Source organism: Crocuta crocuta, unplaced genomic scaffold (assembly GCF_008692635.1).
Source record: "Crocuta crocuta isolate KB4526 unplaced genomic scaffold, BGI_CrCroc_1.0 scaffold141, whole genome shotgun sequence".
Lineage (NCBI taxonomy): Eukaryota > Metazoa > Chordata > Mammalia > Carnivora > Hyaenidae > Crocuta > Crocuta crocuta.
This window is the reverse complement of record NW_027527951.1, coordinates 5733783-5750975: the sequence shown is the minus strand read 5'-3', so window position 1 is coordinate 5750975 and position 17193 is coordinate 5733783. Positions and strand designations below refer to the sequence as shown.

Here is a 17193-nt window from a genome sequence, read left to right as displayed (position 1 = left end):
GATTCTTACAGTTGACCGACAAGAATCCACTGTGCAGCGTGCACTATACAATCACACAGACAACCGACAGTTTGATAAGAACATTATTCAGTTTTACAAGGATATAGATGTTATGACAGTTTATTACTACTTTATTAAATAATATCAAGTATTTCCACTGAGTTACATAAACATAGTATGAAACAATATTCAAAATAAAGAAATAGGCTCCTAACAATAACAGAAATAAAATACTCAAGAATTAGGGCTTGGAATGGAAATTATGTACATGCTTAATCATGACTCCCTCAGGTTTTGCCATCTGGTTACCACTCAGTAATCTGATTTCCATTAGTAGGTACAAACAGAGGAGAAAACAGGAGTTCCCACACTGCCCTTCATTAATGAGCATAAACTCCAGTGTGCTTCTTACCCACTCCCAACTCTCTGACTTTGTGATCTCCCACGGTCCCTAAGTACCTTTCATTCCCCAGGAAACAGACAGGTTTCAGAGATAACAAGCAAAAACTATTTTGTTTTATAACAGAATATCAAGAATCACTTGAGAAAAGATCTAGTAATGAAAGATATTTTGCGATTTGTTTGATGGCTGCCATTTCTGGTTTGAGAACAAATGCTGAGCAATGACTCGGACTGTACTTGATGAGGGAAAAACCATTCTTTTCACCAAATTAACACTGAAGAGGTCATCTATTTATAAATTAGGTCTCTGTGTAAAGGAAAGATCCTTTTTCCCATTCAAACTGTTAGACTTTAGGTAACTACTGAGTTTGTAAACTAAGTGATCATGGTGAATAAAGAATTCGTCTTAAACTTACAAAAGTTTAAAATAAAATGTATTTTATAAAGTAGTCTAAGGTCTTCAAGGTTTATACCAAATCAGTCAACTTAAAATGCACTTAGAAAGCATTTCTGATAAAGTTCCATTTAAACTGATCTTTATAGGATGATTTCTAAGAGATAGGATATTTTTAATATATGTCGCCCATTCATGTATCATGATTAAATAGTAAGAATTTTTTTTTAAATATTTTAATTTATTTCTAGGAGAGAGAGAGACAGAGTGAACAGGGGAGGGTCAGAGAGAGAGGGAGATATAGACTCCGAAATAGGCTCCAGGCTCTGAGCTGGCAGTCAGCACAGAGCCCGACGCGGGGCTCGAACCCACGAACCGCGAGATCATGACCTAAGCGAAAGTCGGATGCTTAACCGACTAAGCCACCCAGGCGTCCCTAAATAGTAAGAATTTTTAATAGCACATCACTCCAAAAAAGTCAGCATAACTTTCTAATTTTCTATATTTACAGTATCGAGTTATATATTAAAACCACATAAAGTCTATCTTAAACTCCATTTCTGAAGGCAGTAGCTAAAATAAAGGAAAATATGACAATCATCTGAAGAACTTTATCTATGTAGGTCAGTCTCCCTCCGTGTTGATTCAATTAACCACACAAAAATGCTGGAAAGCCATGTTCACTAGAATCCATTTTGAATGGTGTTTTGAAGAACCAGGACAGTAGATGGTGCTATTTGACCACAAAAACCTTGAAGTGACTAAGCTGTTTGTATCCGATTTTAATAATCACTGTTTCTAATGGTGATTATATGGGAATTTCTTGGCATAACCATCAATATCTCATACTCACTGCTCTGTGAAATTCGCAATGCTGTTTTCTGGGTTCCAACAGGTGTAACAGGACTGTTCTCAGCTGTGAGTTGCATGAGGTCATTGATGATGGCTTGCTTGTCAACTGATCCAGCAGGGGCGCCCGGCCTCGTGTCTGGGAAAAGCTGTGGTAATTGACTATTCTGCAAATCATCCAAAATCTCTTCCAGGTTGTCCAGCTCACTGCCAGGCTGCAGTTAACAAACAGAAGAGTTTATCCAGTCCTACTCGAGAGTGGGCACCGTGGGCCCGTCAGCAATTACAGACCCAGCCGGGGTAAGGCACCGCCACGGCTGAAGATGCAGACGCAGACGCATCCCTCAGACCTAACAAGTTCATCCGTCATCTCTTAAACAATTAAATTGACAAAGGCCAAATAACTTAATCTCTTAGTCCTCAACCCCCTCATCTAGAAAAAGAAAGGTGACTGGATTAGAAAGCTCCCTTCTAGCATTGTGATTCATTGGCAATTTTAATTTCCCCTTTATTTTATGCTGATAATTCAATTAATCATGAGTATGTAGATTTCTAATTAACTTTGAGTGTGCTATGACTTACGGTCCAGGTCTAGGTTTTGTGGTTAACTCTGCCTAGGAAATAACAACAACAAAAAACTGGTAAAAAAAAAAAAATGTCATCTAAATTTACAGTAAATCAGTATTTTGTAAATGGTCACTTCCTTTTTGGACTTCTTTTTCTCAGAGCAGGGGTGTGACACAATATAAGCGCAAAATAAGCTCAAAGTAAATCATGAACAGTTAAGCCGCTGTCTTTTCAATTTGACTGTTGTTGCTTTTTTTTTTTTTTTTTTTCCTGCTTGCACTTTCAGTTTCAAAGGACACTGGCTTTCTCAGCCACTCACCAGTCTAGGTGACAAAATGTAGGAAAGCAGGATAAAACACGGTGTCTCCAAACATAGCATCTATTAAACCTGACTTCACAGAAGGCAGAAAAAACGTTTCTTAGGGCTTTTATTTTTGCTGAAATAATTTCATTTCAATTACTAACATCAAAATAATAAGGTAAATATTACCACTATCTCATACCTAACTACTTTTCTTCCAGGAAGCTCAAGTTATTTTATGTCCTTGTAAGTAGAATCTATCAGGCAGTACCAATTACACATGAAAATGGATAAGTTAAATGTTAGAAGTAGTTTCTAATGAAGAAAAAGTGGTAAGAAGGATTTCTTGGATGTGTAGGTAGAAACACAGAAGTTAGGCAATTTCTCCAAAGTCACTGGGTGGACCTCGAATCCTTCACCATGACTAAACACCGGCAAGTCAAGTGAAATTGTTTACATCTGATATGAGGCACTCTTGAAACAAAATGGCTCCCAGTTTTATTCTATGTATAACCTCTATTCCCCACACAGAGGCTGGATTTGCTAAGGTTTTTGCAATTTATGACATTCATAATATTTGTATGGGAAGTCTTACTGGACATATTTCTCAAGTTAGGAAGGATAAATCCAAGTGACATTTCATTTGATTCCTTGTTCAGAGTCAACTAGCTTAGCACTAGCTTGGAGATCCACTTTCCAGAAAATTCCCAGTGTGTTGGCTGGAGCAATTACAAGACCATTTTCTAATTAGTTTGGCCATCCATTTCTAACAAAAGATGGCGGCATCAAACACGGGAAAGATACATCTTAGGTAAGGGTTTTGTTCCAAAGTTAGCATCCTAAAGTATAGACAGACACAGACAAAATGATCCTTAAAACTCCTCAGGAAGACACCTCAGTGCATAACCATGTCCCCTCCGAGGGCCACAGGGCCAGTGTTTCCTCCAGAGTGAAAGCACGCTGCGTCCTAAATAACAGAGTAGGGGCTGTGCTGCATCTAACAAATATGCGGCTACGTGATTTCACACTGTTGGAGCCACATGAGAACCCAAACCTAGGAAACTCTGTCACCCAACTCATGATCACTCTGTAGGGTACATACTTATTGGGTAAAACGATAGGCAAAACTGTTCACACTACTTAAGCATTTCATGGCCACCTCTTCTGAAAGTGTACAGATGATTTTGTGTAAATTAAAGGACATGTAAAGTGACCCCACTGTAAATCTATATCGTGTTTTTGCTGAATACAAAAGGTATAAACATCAGCGTGCACATTTAATGCCCTCCAAGGATAGTGCCTGGAATATAGTAATGGACACTCAATCAGATGAATTCCTTTACCCTGGAATTTAAGAAAATTTCCCAGGATCAATTAAACTTCTCATAGAAATTCCTATAATTTCCATGAATTTCTCAGGAAAATTTTTTAAAAAGTTTATTTGTTTTAAGAGAGTGAGAGTGTCTGCAGGAGGGGCAGAGAGAGGAGGAGATAGAGAGTCCCAGGCTCAAACCCACCATGAGGTCATGACCTGAGCCGAAATCAAGAGTCAGATGCTTAAACAACTGAGCCGCTCAGAAAAAGATTTCATAAAAATGTGTGATAAATATCCTTATAACTGTGCTATTAAACTATAGAGATAACAAAGAGGGTCTAATAAACTGAAGTTTACTGCTGGCCTATGAGAGCAAGTTTCCCTATGACGCTGCTGCCTTGTGTGGAGTGGTTTTTTTGAAGCTCATTGTGTGGCGGGCATGGGGGTAGGGGTTAAAGGTGGACTGAAAAAAGGAAAATGATGCTTCTTGAGAAGGCTTCACACATTGTCTCTGATGAGAAACAGCCAAAATAAATAGGTTCAGATAAACAATAATAAATATAAAGTATATTATCCTTAATGGATGATATTNTATACTTTATTTTTTTAATATTTATTTTAAAAATTTTAAAAATATTTTATTTATTTCTGAGAAAGAGAGAGACAGCGTGAGCAGGGGAGGATCAGAGAGAGAGGGAGACACAGAATCTGAAACAGGCTCCAGGCTCTGAGCTTGTTGTCAGCACAGAGCCTGACACGGGGTTCGAACCCACGAACCGTGAGATCATGACCTGAGCCGAAGTCAGATGCTTAACTGACTGAGCCACCCAGGTGCCCCATGTTTATTTTTGAGAGACTGAGACAGAACATGAGCAGGAGAGGGGAAGGGAGAGAGAGGGAGACACAGAATCCGAAATAGGCTCCAGGCTCTGAGCGGACGCTGGGCTCGATGCTGGGCTTGAACCCGCAAGCCGCGAGATCATGACTTGAGCCGAAGTTGGTTGCTTCACCAACAGCCACCCAGGAGCCGCGGTTGATTTTTATTTTTAAAAGGAATATATTCAAGTTGACTTTGAAATTTTAATCCTTGCCATTTTAAGAGCTAACCAAATGCAACTGCGGGTCAGCCTACTTGTAACAAGTGACTAAATGCTTTTTTGTCTTTAGAAAGCCTTGCAGGAACTTCTTGGTTTCATATTCAAAAGAAATTGTGTTTTTGGATCTCCGTAACTATGGGCAAACACTGAATTCATTCAGCTTACATCAGAAGAATGCATTATGCAATTTTCCCCACTAGAGATAATATTGTTGTGCTTGTGTTTATTTCTTGTTAATTTCTGGAGTACACATCTAACATTCATCTAATTGTCTTAAGTATACTTTAAATGTTCTTCATCAAAGAGACAAAATTCAGAATGTCTACTATAACCTCTTTGGCTGTTTGGCAATAAAATCTGACAACTATGGCATTTTCTTCTGTAGTCATGTAAGTTATGGAAGGGATAGATTTGACCACATCAGTTTCTGATCAAGTATTTCCCCCTCTTCCCTAAATTTTTTAAGCTTTAATTCTGATCAAAAGTTCTTCCAGTCCGTGTCTACTTTGTTAGGCCTGATTTCTTCACAAGACAAAAAGATGAATGCCTTCCTTTAAAATGCTTTGCCAAGATACTTCCAAGTTTTGCTTAGGCATCTATTCGAATGCTCAAATTAGCCACATCAATTTGAATAGTTAGTTTAAACTATTTCAGGCAGAAAATGAGTCAGAAAGATTTTTATAAAAGTTCTACAAAATGAAAATTGGACTTGATTTCTTTAATTTTTCATTTTTCTGGTTTTATGAATTTTTCATGTGTCAAATCAACTTGTTCTCTGAAGGAAATATAAGGAGCACATGCATTTTAATAACAAGTATTTTGATAAGTTACAAAACATCTTTTCAAAAATTTAAATAAAAAGTGCAATTTTACCACATTCGCCTAACATAAAATTGTTAAAAATGGTAAAAGTGTTAAAAAATGGTAATACAATTCTGCCACATTTGGAGGGACATTTTCAGGACATTACCAGTTTAAAATACGGTTTGCCTTGCTAGGGGAGCCAAATAAGAAATTCCTTTTAGACTAATTCTAAGCCTTCATTATAACTGGCCCAATAGCATCAGAGAGAACATAAGAGTATCAACACACTCCACTAGGTAAATAAGTATATAACTAAAAAGTTGGGGGGTTCCTGGGTGGCTTACTCAGTTAAACGTCAGACTTTGGCTCAGGTCATGATCTTGCAGTTTGTGAGTTCGAGCCCCACATGGGGCTCTGTGATGACAGGTAGGAGCCTGGAGACTGCTTTAGATTCTGTGTGTCCCTCCCTGTCTGCCCCTCTTCCACTCGTATTTATTCTCTTTCTCTCTCTCTCAAAAATAAGTAAACATTAAAAAAAAAGTCGGTAAACATACTGGAAATTTTTCTGTCACTGCTTCCTGTTGGTGACGAAATGACGTAGAAACAAATGTTGTTTAAATACTCTACCCAGTAAAGAACTCTATTTTAGGTATAATAGCATGACTGAAGTACTTCCTGCCCTTAATAAGTTAGTGGTAGGTTAAACACAAACTTGGTTAATGGCTCTTTTCTGAGTCAAAATAACAAGACAGTTAAGTGTACAATTCAGGCTCCTTAACAGTTTACCTTATTAAATAAAAAACTTATAGTCCCTAGAAATGAAAGAAAAAACTTCAACAAACTGGTCCAGCAGTTAAAAGGAGATACAATCAATCTGTTTTGGGAATAGTGAAGGAGAGCAGGAGGCAAAAGAATTACTGTTTTTTCCTTAAAGTAAGTCGTTCTAAGTTTGATCTAAATTTAGGTAATGCATACTTCCTGTGGTAACTTCTTTTCAAGCTGCACTGTTTTCAATGTTAAATTTGCTCTGAAGCAGTATTTTTTGGTGGAGTTTTATTTTTAAATGGGAGTGAATGGAGGGTGAGACCAGGGACCAGGTCTCATTAAGAAAAAATACCGTGGGGTGTGTGCGTGTGTCTACACTGCTTTTTGGTTCATCCAAAATAACAGATGTCTGCTGATTACACCCTGGGCTTTATGTACCCTAGGTAAGATAATTCTGATTAGAAAAATGTTTCTCCTAAACAATTAGAAATGGCAAATGACTCAAGAACTTACAAAAAAAAATTTTCCCCCCCAGTTTCTTTTCTGAAGTAAGTATAATCATATACTAAATATAGAAATGCCAAACAGTGTCCCCCTTCCCTGACCCTCTAAGTCCCTAGGGCCTCAGGCCTGAGATAGAAATAAATCCTGTGTGTGGAGGGAGGGGCCAGCCCCTAAAGGTGGCCGACATGAGTCACCATCTTGCCCTCTAGCATGTGTTAGGGAGACCTGAGTGACAGATCTGTGCCTGCCACTCTGGACTGCCACTAGCTCTGCCAATATCCTAATCTAGTAAACCTCAAAAGATGAAAACATTTACAGTTGTCAATATAGTTTCACACTGCACTTTATCCAAGGTATGGCTATTACCTTTCTGCTGAAAAGTGCAGTTTCCCCAATTTACTGATTTTACAGTGATTACAGAATAGCTGCATTACAGAACCCTGCGCTAACATCGAAGTTTAAGGATTAATTACCAAAGATGATTACAGAATTAGGCGGTTTCCCTTGTGAAGGACACAAAAGTTTAGAAAATCCCATGTGTTTTATAGGAATGGCAGCCGCCACCACGTCATCTAAGTGAAAGAAAGAAAGAGAGGAAACTAGCTGCTGAGAAGCGTGGTGTGACCCCAGCTATGAGAAGTGGACGCCTCGGCTTTCCTGATTCTTGCTTTCCACCCTCGGCCCGCCCCTGGGCCCGCCTCTGCTGACTCAGCAGAGTCTAAGATTCTAACAGGGGAGTGAGTGTAGCTCTCTTCTCTCCCCATCCATACCTGGTCCCCCAGGACACACAAAACATCCCCTTGAAAAACAAATTTCAAGACAAATTAGTGAACCACTTTAAGCAGAAAGGCCTATGCAGCTTCTGCACTCGTTAACCAGCCAGGACCCAAGAGCTGTGACGTGCGGGGCGGCACCCAGGGATTGGACAGAGAGCCGATCATGAAGGGTGAAGTCCTGGGGTCATTAACCCAGATGTCACTGAGTCCCCAGGAAACAGCTTATGCCAAGTCATTATGTCAGGAATAACTTTTTTCTTTTAAATGATTCTTTTTTTTTTTCCTTTTAAATGATTCTTTAGCATTAATCAGAAGTTGTAGTTGGCAATAAAGAGGGGCACAGTGATCTTCATTAGGTTTGAAAACCAAACTCTGATCTTAAAAAGAGAAAGGTAGATGGGAAGTCATTGAATTAAGTCTGTCCTGACAAAGCCCAGTTTCAAGGAAGTGATGATCTCTAACTCGGGCATCTTCTAGTAACAGGGTCAGCAAACTATAGCTGGCCTGGGGGTAAACCCTGCCCACTACCTGGTTTTGGATGGCCCCTGAGCTAAGAATGGATTTACATTTTTTAATAATTGAAGAAAAAATCCAAAGAAGAATATTTTGTGACACATGAAAACTGTAAAATCCAAATATCCGCATCTGTATGTAAAGTTTTACCGGAACACCGTGCACTCATTTGTCTACACAGTGTGTGGGTCTGTGGCTGTCTTTGCACCAGTGACAGGACTGAGTTGTCGCCGAGACAGTGTGGTCTGTAAAGCCTAAAATATTTACCACTTGACCCTTTATGTAAAGGAAAAGAAAGGGAAGGGAAGGGGAAAGGAAGGGGGAAGAGAAAGAGGAAGGGAAAGAGGAAAGGAAGGAGGAAGGGAAGGAGGAGGGGGGAAGGAAAGGAGAAAGGAAAGGGGAAAGAAAAGAAAAGAAAAAAAGAAAAGAAGTCAGCCTACCCCTGCTCTACAACAATGTCACTCTTTGCTAGACCAGAGTATTTGGAAGAGGCAGCTTAAGTGAGAATTAAGTCTGTTTCAAAGTTAAGAACAACAAAGGAGAAGGCTTAGTTTTATCCAGTCAGCCGAGGCCTCCAAACGGCCCTACGGGAAGCCGCAATGGCCACGGATTAGTGTACCTGAGCGAGCACGTTACAGAACTCACCTGGTCACTAGGCTCAAAGCTCATCTCCTCCTTCTCAGTTTTCATAGCTATTAATTTTGTGTTACTGGCAGGGTCCGTCTTACTGTCCAGTCGCTCAAGTTTGGGGGTTATTTCTGGTAGACCGATATCTTTAGTATCATCTTTATCTAGCAAGTAGCGAAGTAGTGCATTCTCTTTCTTCTTGGGGCTCGCGGGCTCTTGTTTAATAGTCACTTCTGAGCCGGGAGCCGTGCTGCCGGCCTCCTGGCTCAGCTCTTTGCCTGTGGCTTCTGCTGTTAACTTGGCCAAGTCCACAGGGGAACTGCTGTCCTGCAAGAGTCTGTGCAAAATCTTATGCTTCTCCTTGAGCGAGGTTCCATGTGTCGACCCAGAACCAGGCAAGCTGCCTGCGGAGTCCTTGTTTGTGTCCGACAAAGAGCTGGATAAGGGCGAAGGCTCCATCTGGTCAGATTTGGTGGTCAACAGCTGTAGGAGTTTGGTCTGTCCTTTGCTGTCATGCAGTCTGTTCTGTCCATCAGACCTGTCGCTGCTCACAGCCTGGGGCATGTTGGAATCGTTGGCTTCCTTCTGCTCTCCGGGATGGCAGCTGCTCTCGGCTTGACCAGTTGTACCTTCAGATGGCTCCCCGTAAAGTCCAAAACAGTCTTTGGAGTCTAAGCTTCCCATCTTGCTGAGTGGGGGAGGATTCATATTAACGGGGGAGTTTTGCAAATTGCCCATTTTTAGGTCTGGTGAAGCCAACGATGACCCCAGGGAGACCCCGTGCCCCTCGCTGAGGGCCTGAAGTGCGTTGAGGGAACTGTTGGTGTAGCTATGGCTATTTCCTGTGCTGCTGCAAACTCCCACAGGGGAATGCAAGCTTCCTGCAGGGGAAAACTGACTGGGTGGGATTCGAGGGCTTCCAGCCACTCCGGGGCTCATGCGATGCCGTGGTGAAAGCATGGAGCTGGGCTGTCCCGGATTCATGCCAGGGCTGCTCTGTGAGGGGCTGTTCATTTTGAGTGCATAGTTACTACCCTGAGGAGTGGTTGCTTGCATGCTTGACACATGGTTCATTCCCCCAGAACCACCGAACCTGCCCATGGGCATGCCCATCTGTTCCTTCGGGCCATTGATGGGAAAATTTATATTGCTACTGAGGGTCATGTCCTGACCTGGGTTCCCACTGCACATGGCCTGATGGGCAGGGCTGCTAGAGCTAATTGGATTCAATGGCTTCCCCATCGCTTGTCCAGTCAGATCCGGATTCATGACACACACATTCTGCTCTCTGTGTAATGAGGAAAGAAATATACAAGAAAAAATACTTAGCAAGTTATTAATTTTAAAAAAAGAGATGGCATCTTTTCTTTAAAAGAACAGACTACATTTAAAGGATAAATAATACTTTGATGAAACAATATGCAATTACGGACAAGACTGAACACGTGTAGTTTCTGGACCAAGAGGGATGTTTTTCAGTCAACACATTAAGATGTCTGCGGTTTTACAGAGGGGCTGTCTTCAAATTTGACTACTACTGTATCAAAATTGTAATTACTAGACAAGACATTAGAGGGGTTCCACTTACATATTATTATCTTTCTCATTAAATGGTGTATAACCACGAATAATGGAGAACTTATGCTGTCTTAAAGGAATGACCCAAGCAAATAGAGCTGTCTTCAGTAACTTGCCAGATTATAACTCCTAACAGTAGTCATACCTGGAAGCCCAGAGAACTCTGAGGTACGCCGCTTGGCTCAAGACGAACAGCAAACTTGGGGAGTGTGGGGGGAGGGTGGGGCTGGGGACTCATCCCTAACTCTACAAGCTCTAGAGCCAATAAAGCTTCCCAGAGTATTTAGAATTAATCACCTGGTCTAACAGATCCCTCTGAAGGTCAAAGCGAGAGCCCTCAACAGACAACATGGGACAGAACTTCGGGTGACCTTGGTCTGTGATCTTACTTTCCAAACACCTAGACGGCTCCCATCCACTCCCTTACTAGTGACTAAAAGCAAGTTTTCTGAGCTAGATGATTTTCCAAGCCCTACGAGCTTTAATTTACAGCCTTGGCAGTCACTTGTGAGTTACCACATGTGTTCACAAATCCAAACAAAACAGGTTTCACAAATTGTCAAACATCAGCTTTCACTTAGGCGGGTGAAATTTGGCACATCTGTAATCACTTTCAAATTGTTTCAGTTTGAGGTCAGATTTATTAACAGTTGGCAAACAGGGCTGCCTATTTTTTTTATCCCTAAATAAGAAAGTACATAATCAAGAAATGTAATAAAAGGGGACTCTCTAACCACAGCAACTTTATATATCTTCTGATAGTAGCTCATAAAGTTTTATACAGCACATCCATAAGTATTTATAGAACTTGAGATGTAATCATTTTCCTAAATTTGTGCTCTACAATACAGTTTATGACAAATTTATTTTAAAATCAACATTCAATTTTATGTACCTTCGTTTTTTTATGGAAATGTTCATTACCTTTCAATTTAAAGGCTAAGGTCAAGAAGCTCCTGAGAATAAAAATCTAAACTATTCCCTCTAAGTATACTTGAAAGTTTTAGATTTAAACACAGGACCAGCAATCATGCTTCAATACTCCCCACCGCATGGGTCACCGCTGGGAACGGATCGATCGCCCTCCTCCGATGCACCCGGCAGCCGTGCCGGAGCAGAGGTGGTGCTAGCCTGCATTCTTGCGGTTGGCTTGTAAAATTCACTAGTATTCAGACAAAAACTCAGAGGTGTAGCTCTACTTCGCTGGCATCATAAGCTGTCTTTTGGTCACCAGTTAATAGCAACTTAATTTTATGTTTCACATGCCTGGGGCTGATTAACAGCAATGTCTAACAAGGCTGGAAAGCTCTAGGGGGGTCGGTTGCTCCCTTAACACTTGTCTGGACTCAGGAAGGGAAAACGGTGATTGCTTATAACTAGGATTACCTGTGAAGCATGTGTAACGATATTACAAGCTGAGGTTCATTAGTAGTCTGAGAACGGATGAGTTTGCTCTTCGTTTGTGCAGCAACGAGAGTGCCATCGGACAAGGAAAAACGATAGATTTGACTGAATGCCAATCCTTGTCTCAGCACTGTAGGCAGGTAAGGAAACAGAATGCATGTTTAGAAAAGAAAAATCAGAGTAGGGGCACGGTACGATATAATAACAGTAATACACTTTGCTAAGTTTAAGATTTTCCGACCAGCATGTTAAAAAGTTGTAAGTAATAATTTATGATATTAAAACATTACAGCATTTTAAAAGCACATTTTTTGTACTCAAAACACTAATAAATTCAATATATTGTGTCTGTATTTTGTTTTAATAAGGCTTATTACACCCTCCAGCTGTGTTCTTTTCAAAATCTTCAGGACCATGGCGAAAAAGAGTGTAAACCATTTATTAGCCCAAAGCAAGCTTCACAATTATTTGTTTAAAAGATTATAAAACAATACAATGCACAGACAGGATATCTTTAAAGTGTAAAAGCTACCTTTAATTTCCTTTTAAACTAATAAAAATATTATAGTAAAATTTATGACATTAAACATATCCTCTGAAGATCCATCCTGAAGTGACATACTGTTCACCATCTCACAATATTCCCCGAGTCTGTTTCTCAGGGTGTAAGGAATATTACTGCTGGGGATGGGACAACCGGAAGTAAAAGATAAACAACCAGAAAAATCTTTTCAGAGGAAGAAAAGGGTAAATGGAAAACTAAAACAACAAAAGTGGAATTGGTTTATGGCTTAATTCTGGATAAAGAATCTGTTTCCATTTCCGAGACAACAGAAGAAAATGTATAAATCAACTAGGTTAAAATAATTTCGCTTACAATTAAATTTGATTCATCTTTTAAAACTGTATTTTAAACTGTCAAATACCACATATTAAAAAAGAACATTTCGACTCAGAAAAAAAAAGTAGCCATATAATTTGGTTACCCTCTTAAAACATTATAAGAAGACTGTCGTGTCTCCTCGCATTCTCTTCTTCACAGACTCTGTAGGCTGGACAGCCAGCCCCAAGCACACCGGAACCAGCCTCTCACGACTCCACAAAACTGCCACGAGCGAGTGAGCGGAGTGAGGGAGCGAGAGAGTCACGGACACACAATGTGGATTCTGATTTTTCTTGGCAGAATCTCACTTTGAGCAGTTTCCCTAACGAACCCGCTCCGCGGTTTCAGTGACACGCAGTACGTAGGTTACTACTCTCTGCCATCAACTGCCGCATGAAGCCACCTGAAGTGGCGGTGTTGGAAATGAGCTCCTGTACTTATGGGGATCTTGCTTTTGCAGTGAGTATGTTCCGAAAAGGCAGAATGAATACAATCTTTATAATGGGATTCATATTTCAAATGGCTTATAATTTCAGAATTTTATTTGACCTGGCTGTGATCCCTTAAGGTTTTCTATTTCCATCTGGAAATATATCAAACATCTGTACTAAAGTAGATATGTTTAAGCATGCACCTGGATTTGCTTAGGAAGCTCTTCCATTTCCACACAACGTTTTAGGAGATTTTTACTCAATGGGATTGATTACCTTTGAGCTTACCTATTTCATACATTTTGGAGTTTCCTTTCAGTGGGTTCCGCTTGTTTAAACCCACCACGGTGCCCGGGACATTTGTGTAAACCCTTTTGTAAGGACTCGGGAAGCCACAGAATTCAGTGTAGGGTACTGCTACTCAGGGCTCAGGGACACTGAACATGTTTGCTCATAGTGATTTCTTATTCTTTGTTGTTTCTAGTTTTTAAAAATTTTAAACCAGATCTAGTGAAATAGTAGGTTAAATACTGATTTCTGCCCAATGTAGAATCTTTACTTCCTCTTATTCTTTCCAACTTTAAGAAAAATGCTGAAAGACACAGGTTCTGGATTATGTGCTTATTGCTAAGGAGGATAATGGAGATGGGAAAGATGAGTAAGGTGAGCAGAAAAATAAGGGACTGGGGAGAGAGGTCATTTACGATTTGTACTTTTTTATAAGCAATCTTAAAACAGAGTTTATACAAACACTACTGGTAAGATGCTAAGGTAACAGATGTACATTAAGTGGAAGATGACAAACTAAAACTCTGTTTTCAATGAGGAGGATTTTCTTTCTTCCAAAATGCAGCCATCTGCCAAACCGCACTGCAGGCACCCTGCACTGCCCCTCGGCCCTCAGAGGCACGGTGGACGCTCCCTGGCGGTCCCTGGGGAGTCCAGGCCTGCTAACTGGGTGCACTGTGCGAGGACATAAGTATCCATGAGAGGCGATCAAGAGACTAGGGGAAGAAGAGGTCTCTCTCCCTCCACCCCACGTAGTTCTTAAGAGAGAGTAGCGAAGGAAACGGCATGTTTTGCTTGTTCTCACCAGTATGACAAAAAACCAGAATGCACTTGAGGAAATAGGATTCTGTGCAAAGAACTCTGGGAGGAGCATGGCAGAGCGAGTGCCAGGAGGCACCTCAGATTACACCCCAGTGCTGACAATTAGTAACTGGATGCTCACAAGCCGGTCACCTCATGTGCTTCTGCCTTCCCATTGACAGCCTGAGTGCCTAACGCCCCCCCAGGTGTGCAGAGCATCAACAGGAGACCAAGAGAAGGACACTGTCACACGAAGAGCAGGTGCTCGGTGAGGGCTGCTATTATCACTGACATAGGACTTTGAAGTCTTGGGTTTAGTTCTAGCTGTCCTGTTAATTAACGGTCTAGACTAGCTGCCCTGTGACCTCAGACAGGTCACCTCATTTTCTGGAGCCTTCTAGAAACACTGGGCAGTCTTCTGTGGTCATCATGTGGAAGGAGGGCTGGGGATACCTCTATCACGAATTCAGCGGCTCTTGCACATTTCATTTCATTCTTACTTCCAAATTCTCCTTATGAGTCAGATATTTTCTTTTGATCTCAAATGGTATCTTATTATGTAGTCTTATATAGACAGAAGCCTCAGGATCAGCGAACATGACCTCTTTCCCTTCCTTTTCTTCTGTTTTTATGAAATTATCTTCTAGTTATCTCATTTTTCTGCCCCACAGATTCTATTAAATTTTCCTTTAGATGGCAGCATTTTCTGGGCCAGACGATGCACAGTACGTATGAACGCAAAAAGTCAACAGGCTCAAGTTTCCTAAGGTGAACTTCAGAACTACTGTTTTCAGAGAAAGCTTCCACAGGAAGTAGTAATACAGCAAAATCAACGTCAAGAAAAATACCATGCGGAGAGAGACGCTCACCTTCGTGATGGTGTCTCTTAGCGTAGGACACAGACTCCCCTTCGTGCTGTGCATGGAACTTCTGAATGCACCTTCTCACCAGGTCCTCCCAGCCCGGCTTCATGGCCGCGCGCATGGTGCTGGTGTCCAGCGACGTGATCTTGCCTAGTAAATAACAGCAAGCACTGTACCTACATACTGAGCTACTGTTTATGGAAATGATTACACTTTAAAAGACAAAAACTTATTTACTTAGAACAGGTAGCACAAGGACATGGCCCAGCGGGTAGACAGTGAAAATAAGTGTCCCCCTTCCCCCTCCTCCGGCTCCTCAACGCCTCTGCCCCGGCGGCAGTCACTACTCCCAGCTTCTCCTTCTAAATGTACATTCTTTGTGTTACAAATACGTAGATTCTAAAATGATTTCTTTGGTCTTTTTTTTTTTTTTTTTTTAAGTTTGTCTATTTATTTAGAGAGAGATGGTGTGAGCAGTGGTGAGGCAGAGAGGGAGGGAGACACAGAATCCCAAGCAGGCTCTGTGCTGAGAGCCTGATGCGGTGCTCGAACTCACAAACCTTGAGATTTTGACCTGGGCCGAAATCACGAGTCTGATGTTTAACCAACTGAGCCACCCAGAGTCCCTGGTCTTCACTGGAAAGAACACTTACCTTGGAGATCTTGGCGAGTAGTAAAACTCTCTGATGATGGAAGGCCTGGTCTTTCCTTCATGGGAACTCTTCTTGCCACACAAATCAAGCAGGACTGCAAATCTTCAATGAGACACATTTATGGTTATTATCTTGGGCTTTTTTCAGTGACTCGAACAAACTCAAATGTCTTGATGACACCACGACCTTGTAAATCAACGAAGGAGGGAATGCCTAAACGCTGTGTGCCCCTGCCGCTCACTGGCTTTGTGCTCTCCTCATCTGAATGGGAAGCGGCTGGGGGACAGGGTAGGGGTGCCGTGTAGGGTGCGCTGGGGGAGGTCTGGCTAAACTACTGAAGCCACATGACCCGCGATGCAACAGTACACCCAGCACGCCAGCATTCCCACCCTGAAACGACCTCCCCGGCGATGGATGGAAGAGCATGTGATCCTTTCTTACTGAATGGCTGATGGACACAAACAGCTTAATTCAACATAAGGTACACAAGTGGTGAAAACTAAAATCTGATACTCTGCTCTGTCCAGGGTTCGCTCCTTGAGTTTGGGTTCACCAAGACACAGGAAAGCTAGACAGACCTTCTACCCAGCAAGCGATTCATAACAAAGAACATAAATGGAGTCAAGATGTGAATGCGAGCAAATCCTAGAAAGTGTGGCATGTGCCAGGGTGGCCGCATCACAGGCTGGAATCTTGGCCTCAGCTGGTTCCTCACGCAGCCGATGCAAGGCCTTTATTCCTCACCCATTTCGATGGTTTTATGCATCTGTGTCCACTTCTAGAGAACAGGGAGATGTTTTATTTATCTTTGTAACACCCAGAGCACATTGTGTAGCTCTTTCAATTTCGAAAATGCTGGATAAAAGGTTAAAATAATAGTCTTCATATCTTATGTCATTGATCTATGATTATTCATCTTTAAATCTGGGAAACAATTTCTCTAAATCTATCTACTAATGGCGGGTATCACAGATATAAATGTAATTCTCATTCTCAACATAAGAAAAGCTACATTTTTGATCTTTGAGCACCTACTCTGGGCTAGACGTCTTGGTAGCTGCTTTAGAGGCCATCACATCATTCAGTCCTTGTGAGAATTCTATGAGGCAGGTAGTGGTCTCATCTCCATTTAACAGAGGAGAAACCAAAGCGTAAGGTTTGCCCAACACCATACAAAACCAGTGAAGCTATGATTCTAATCTGAGCACAGCATGGCTCAGAAGCCCTACTCTTAGGCCATAATGTGTTAATTATCTAGAACCAGACTTTAAATGTACAAAAGTGTTTAAATATACAGCACAAAATCACAAATTCGGTCAGTTACACCTTTATACATAACCCTTTAGAACAGTATCCTAGGTGGGTGAATCAGCAGCAC

At 41.3% G+C, this 17193-nt stretch overlaps 1 protein-coding gene across 2 annotated transcripts in view; it reads right to left on the bottom strand.

Moving 5' to 3' along the window:
• Positions 1 to 17193, bottom strand: part of NCOA2 (nuclear receptor coactivator 2) — a 103332-nt gene that overhangs the window by 33575 nt on the left and 52564 nt on the right. For both annotated transcript variants that reach the window (XM_077752452.1, XM_077752453.1), the window contains exons 6-10: positions 15816 to 15917; positions 15169 to 15312; positions 11879 to 12026; positions 8933 to 10202; positions 1650 to 1860 (exon numbers count right to left, since the gene is read on the bottom strand). In XM_077752452.1, coding sequence (XP_077608578.1) covers positions 1650 to 1860; positions 8933 to 10202; positions 11879 to 12026; positions 15169 to 15312; positions 15816 to 15917 — 1875 coding nt within the window. The remainder of the gene's footprint in view (positions 1 to 1649; positions 1861 to 8932; positions 10203 to 11878; positions 12027 to 15168; positions 15313 to 15815; positions 15918 to 17193) is intronic.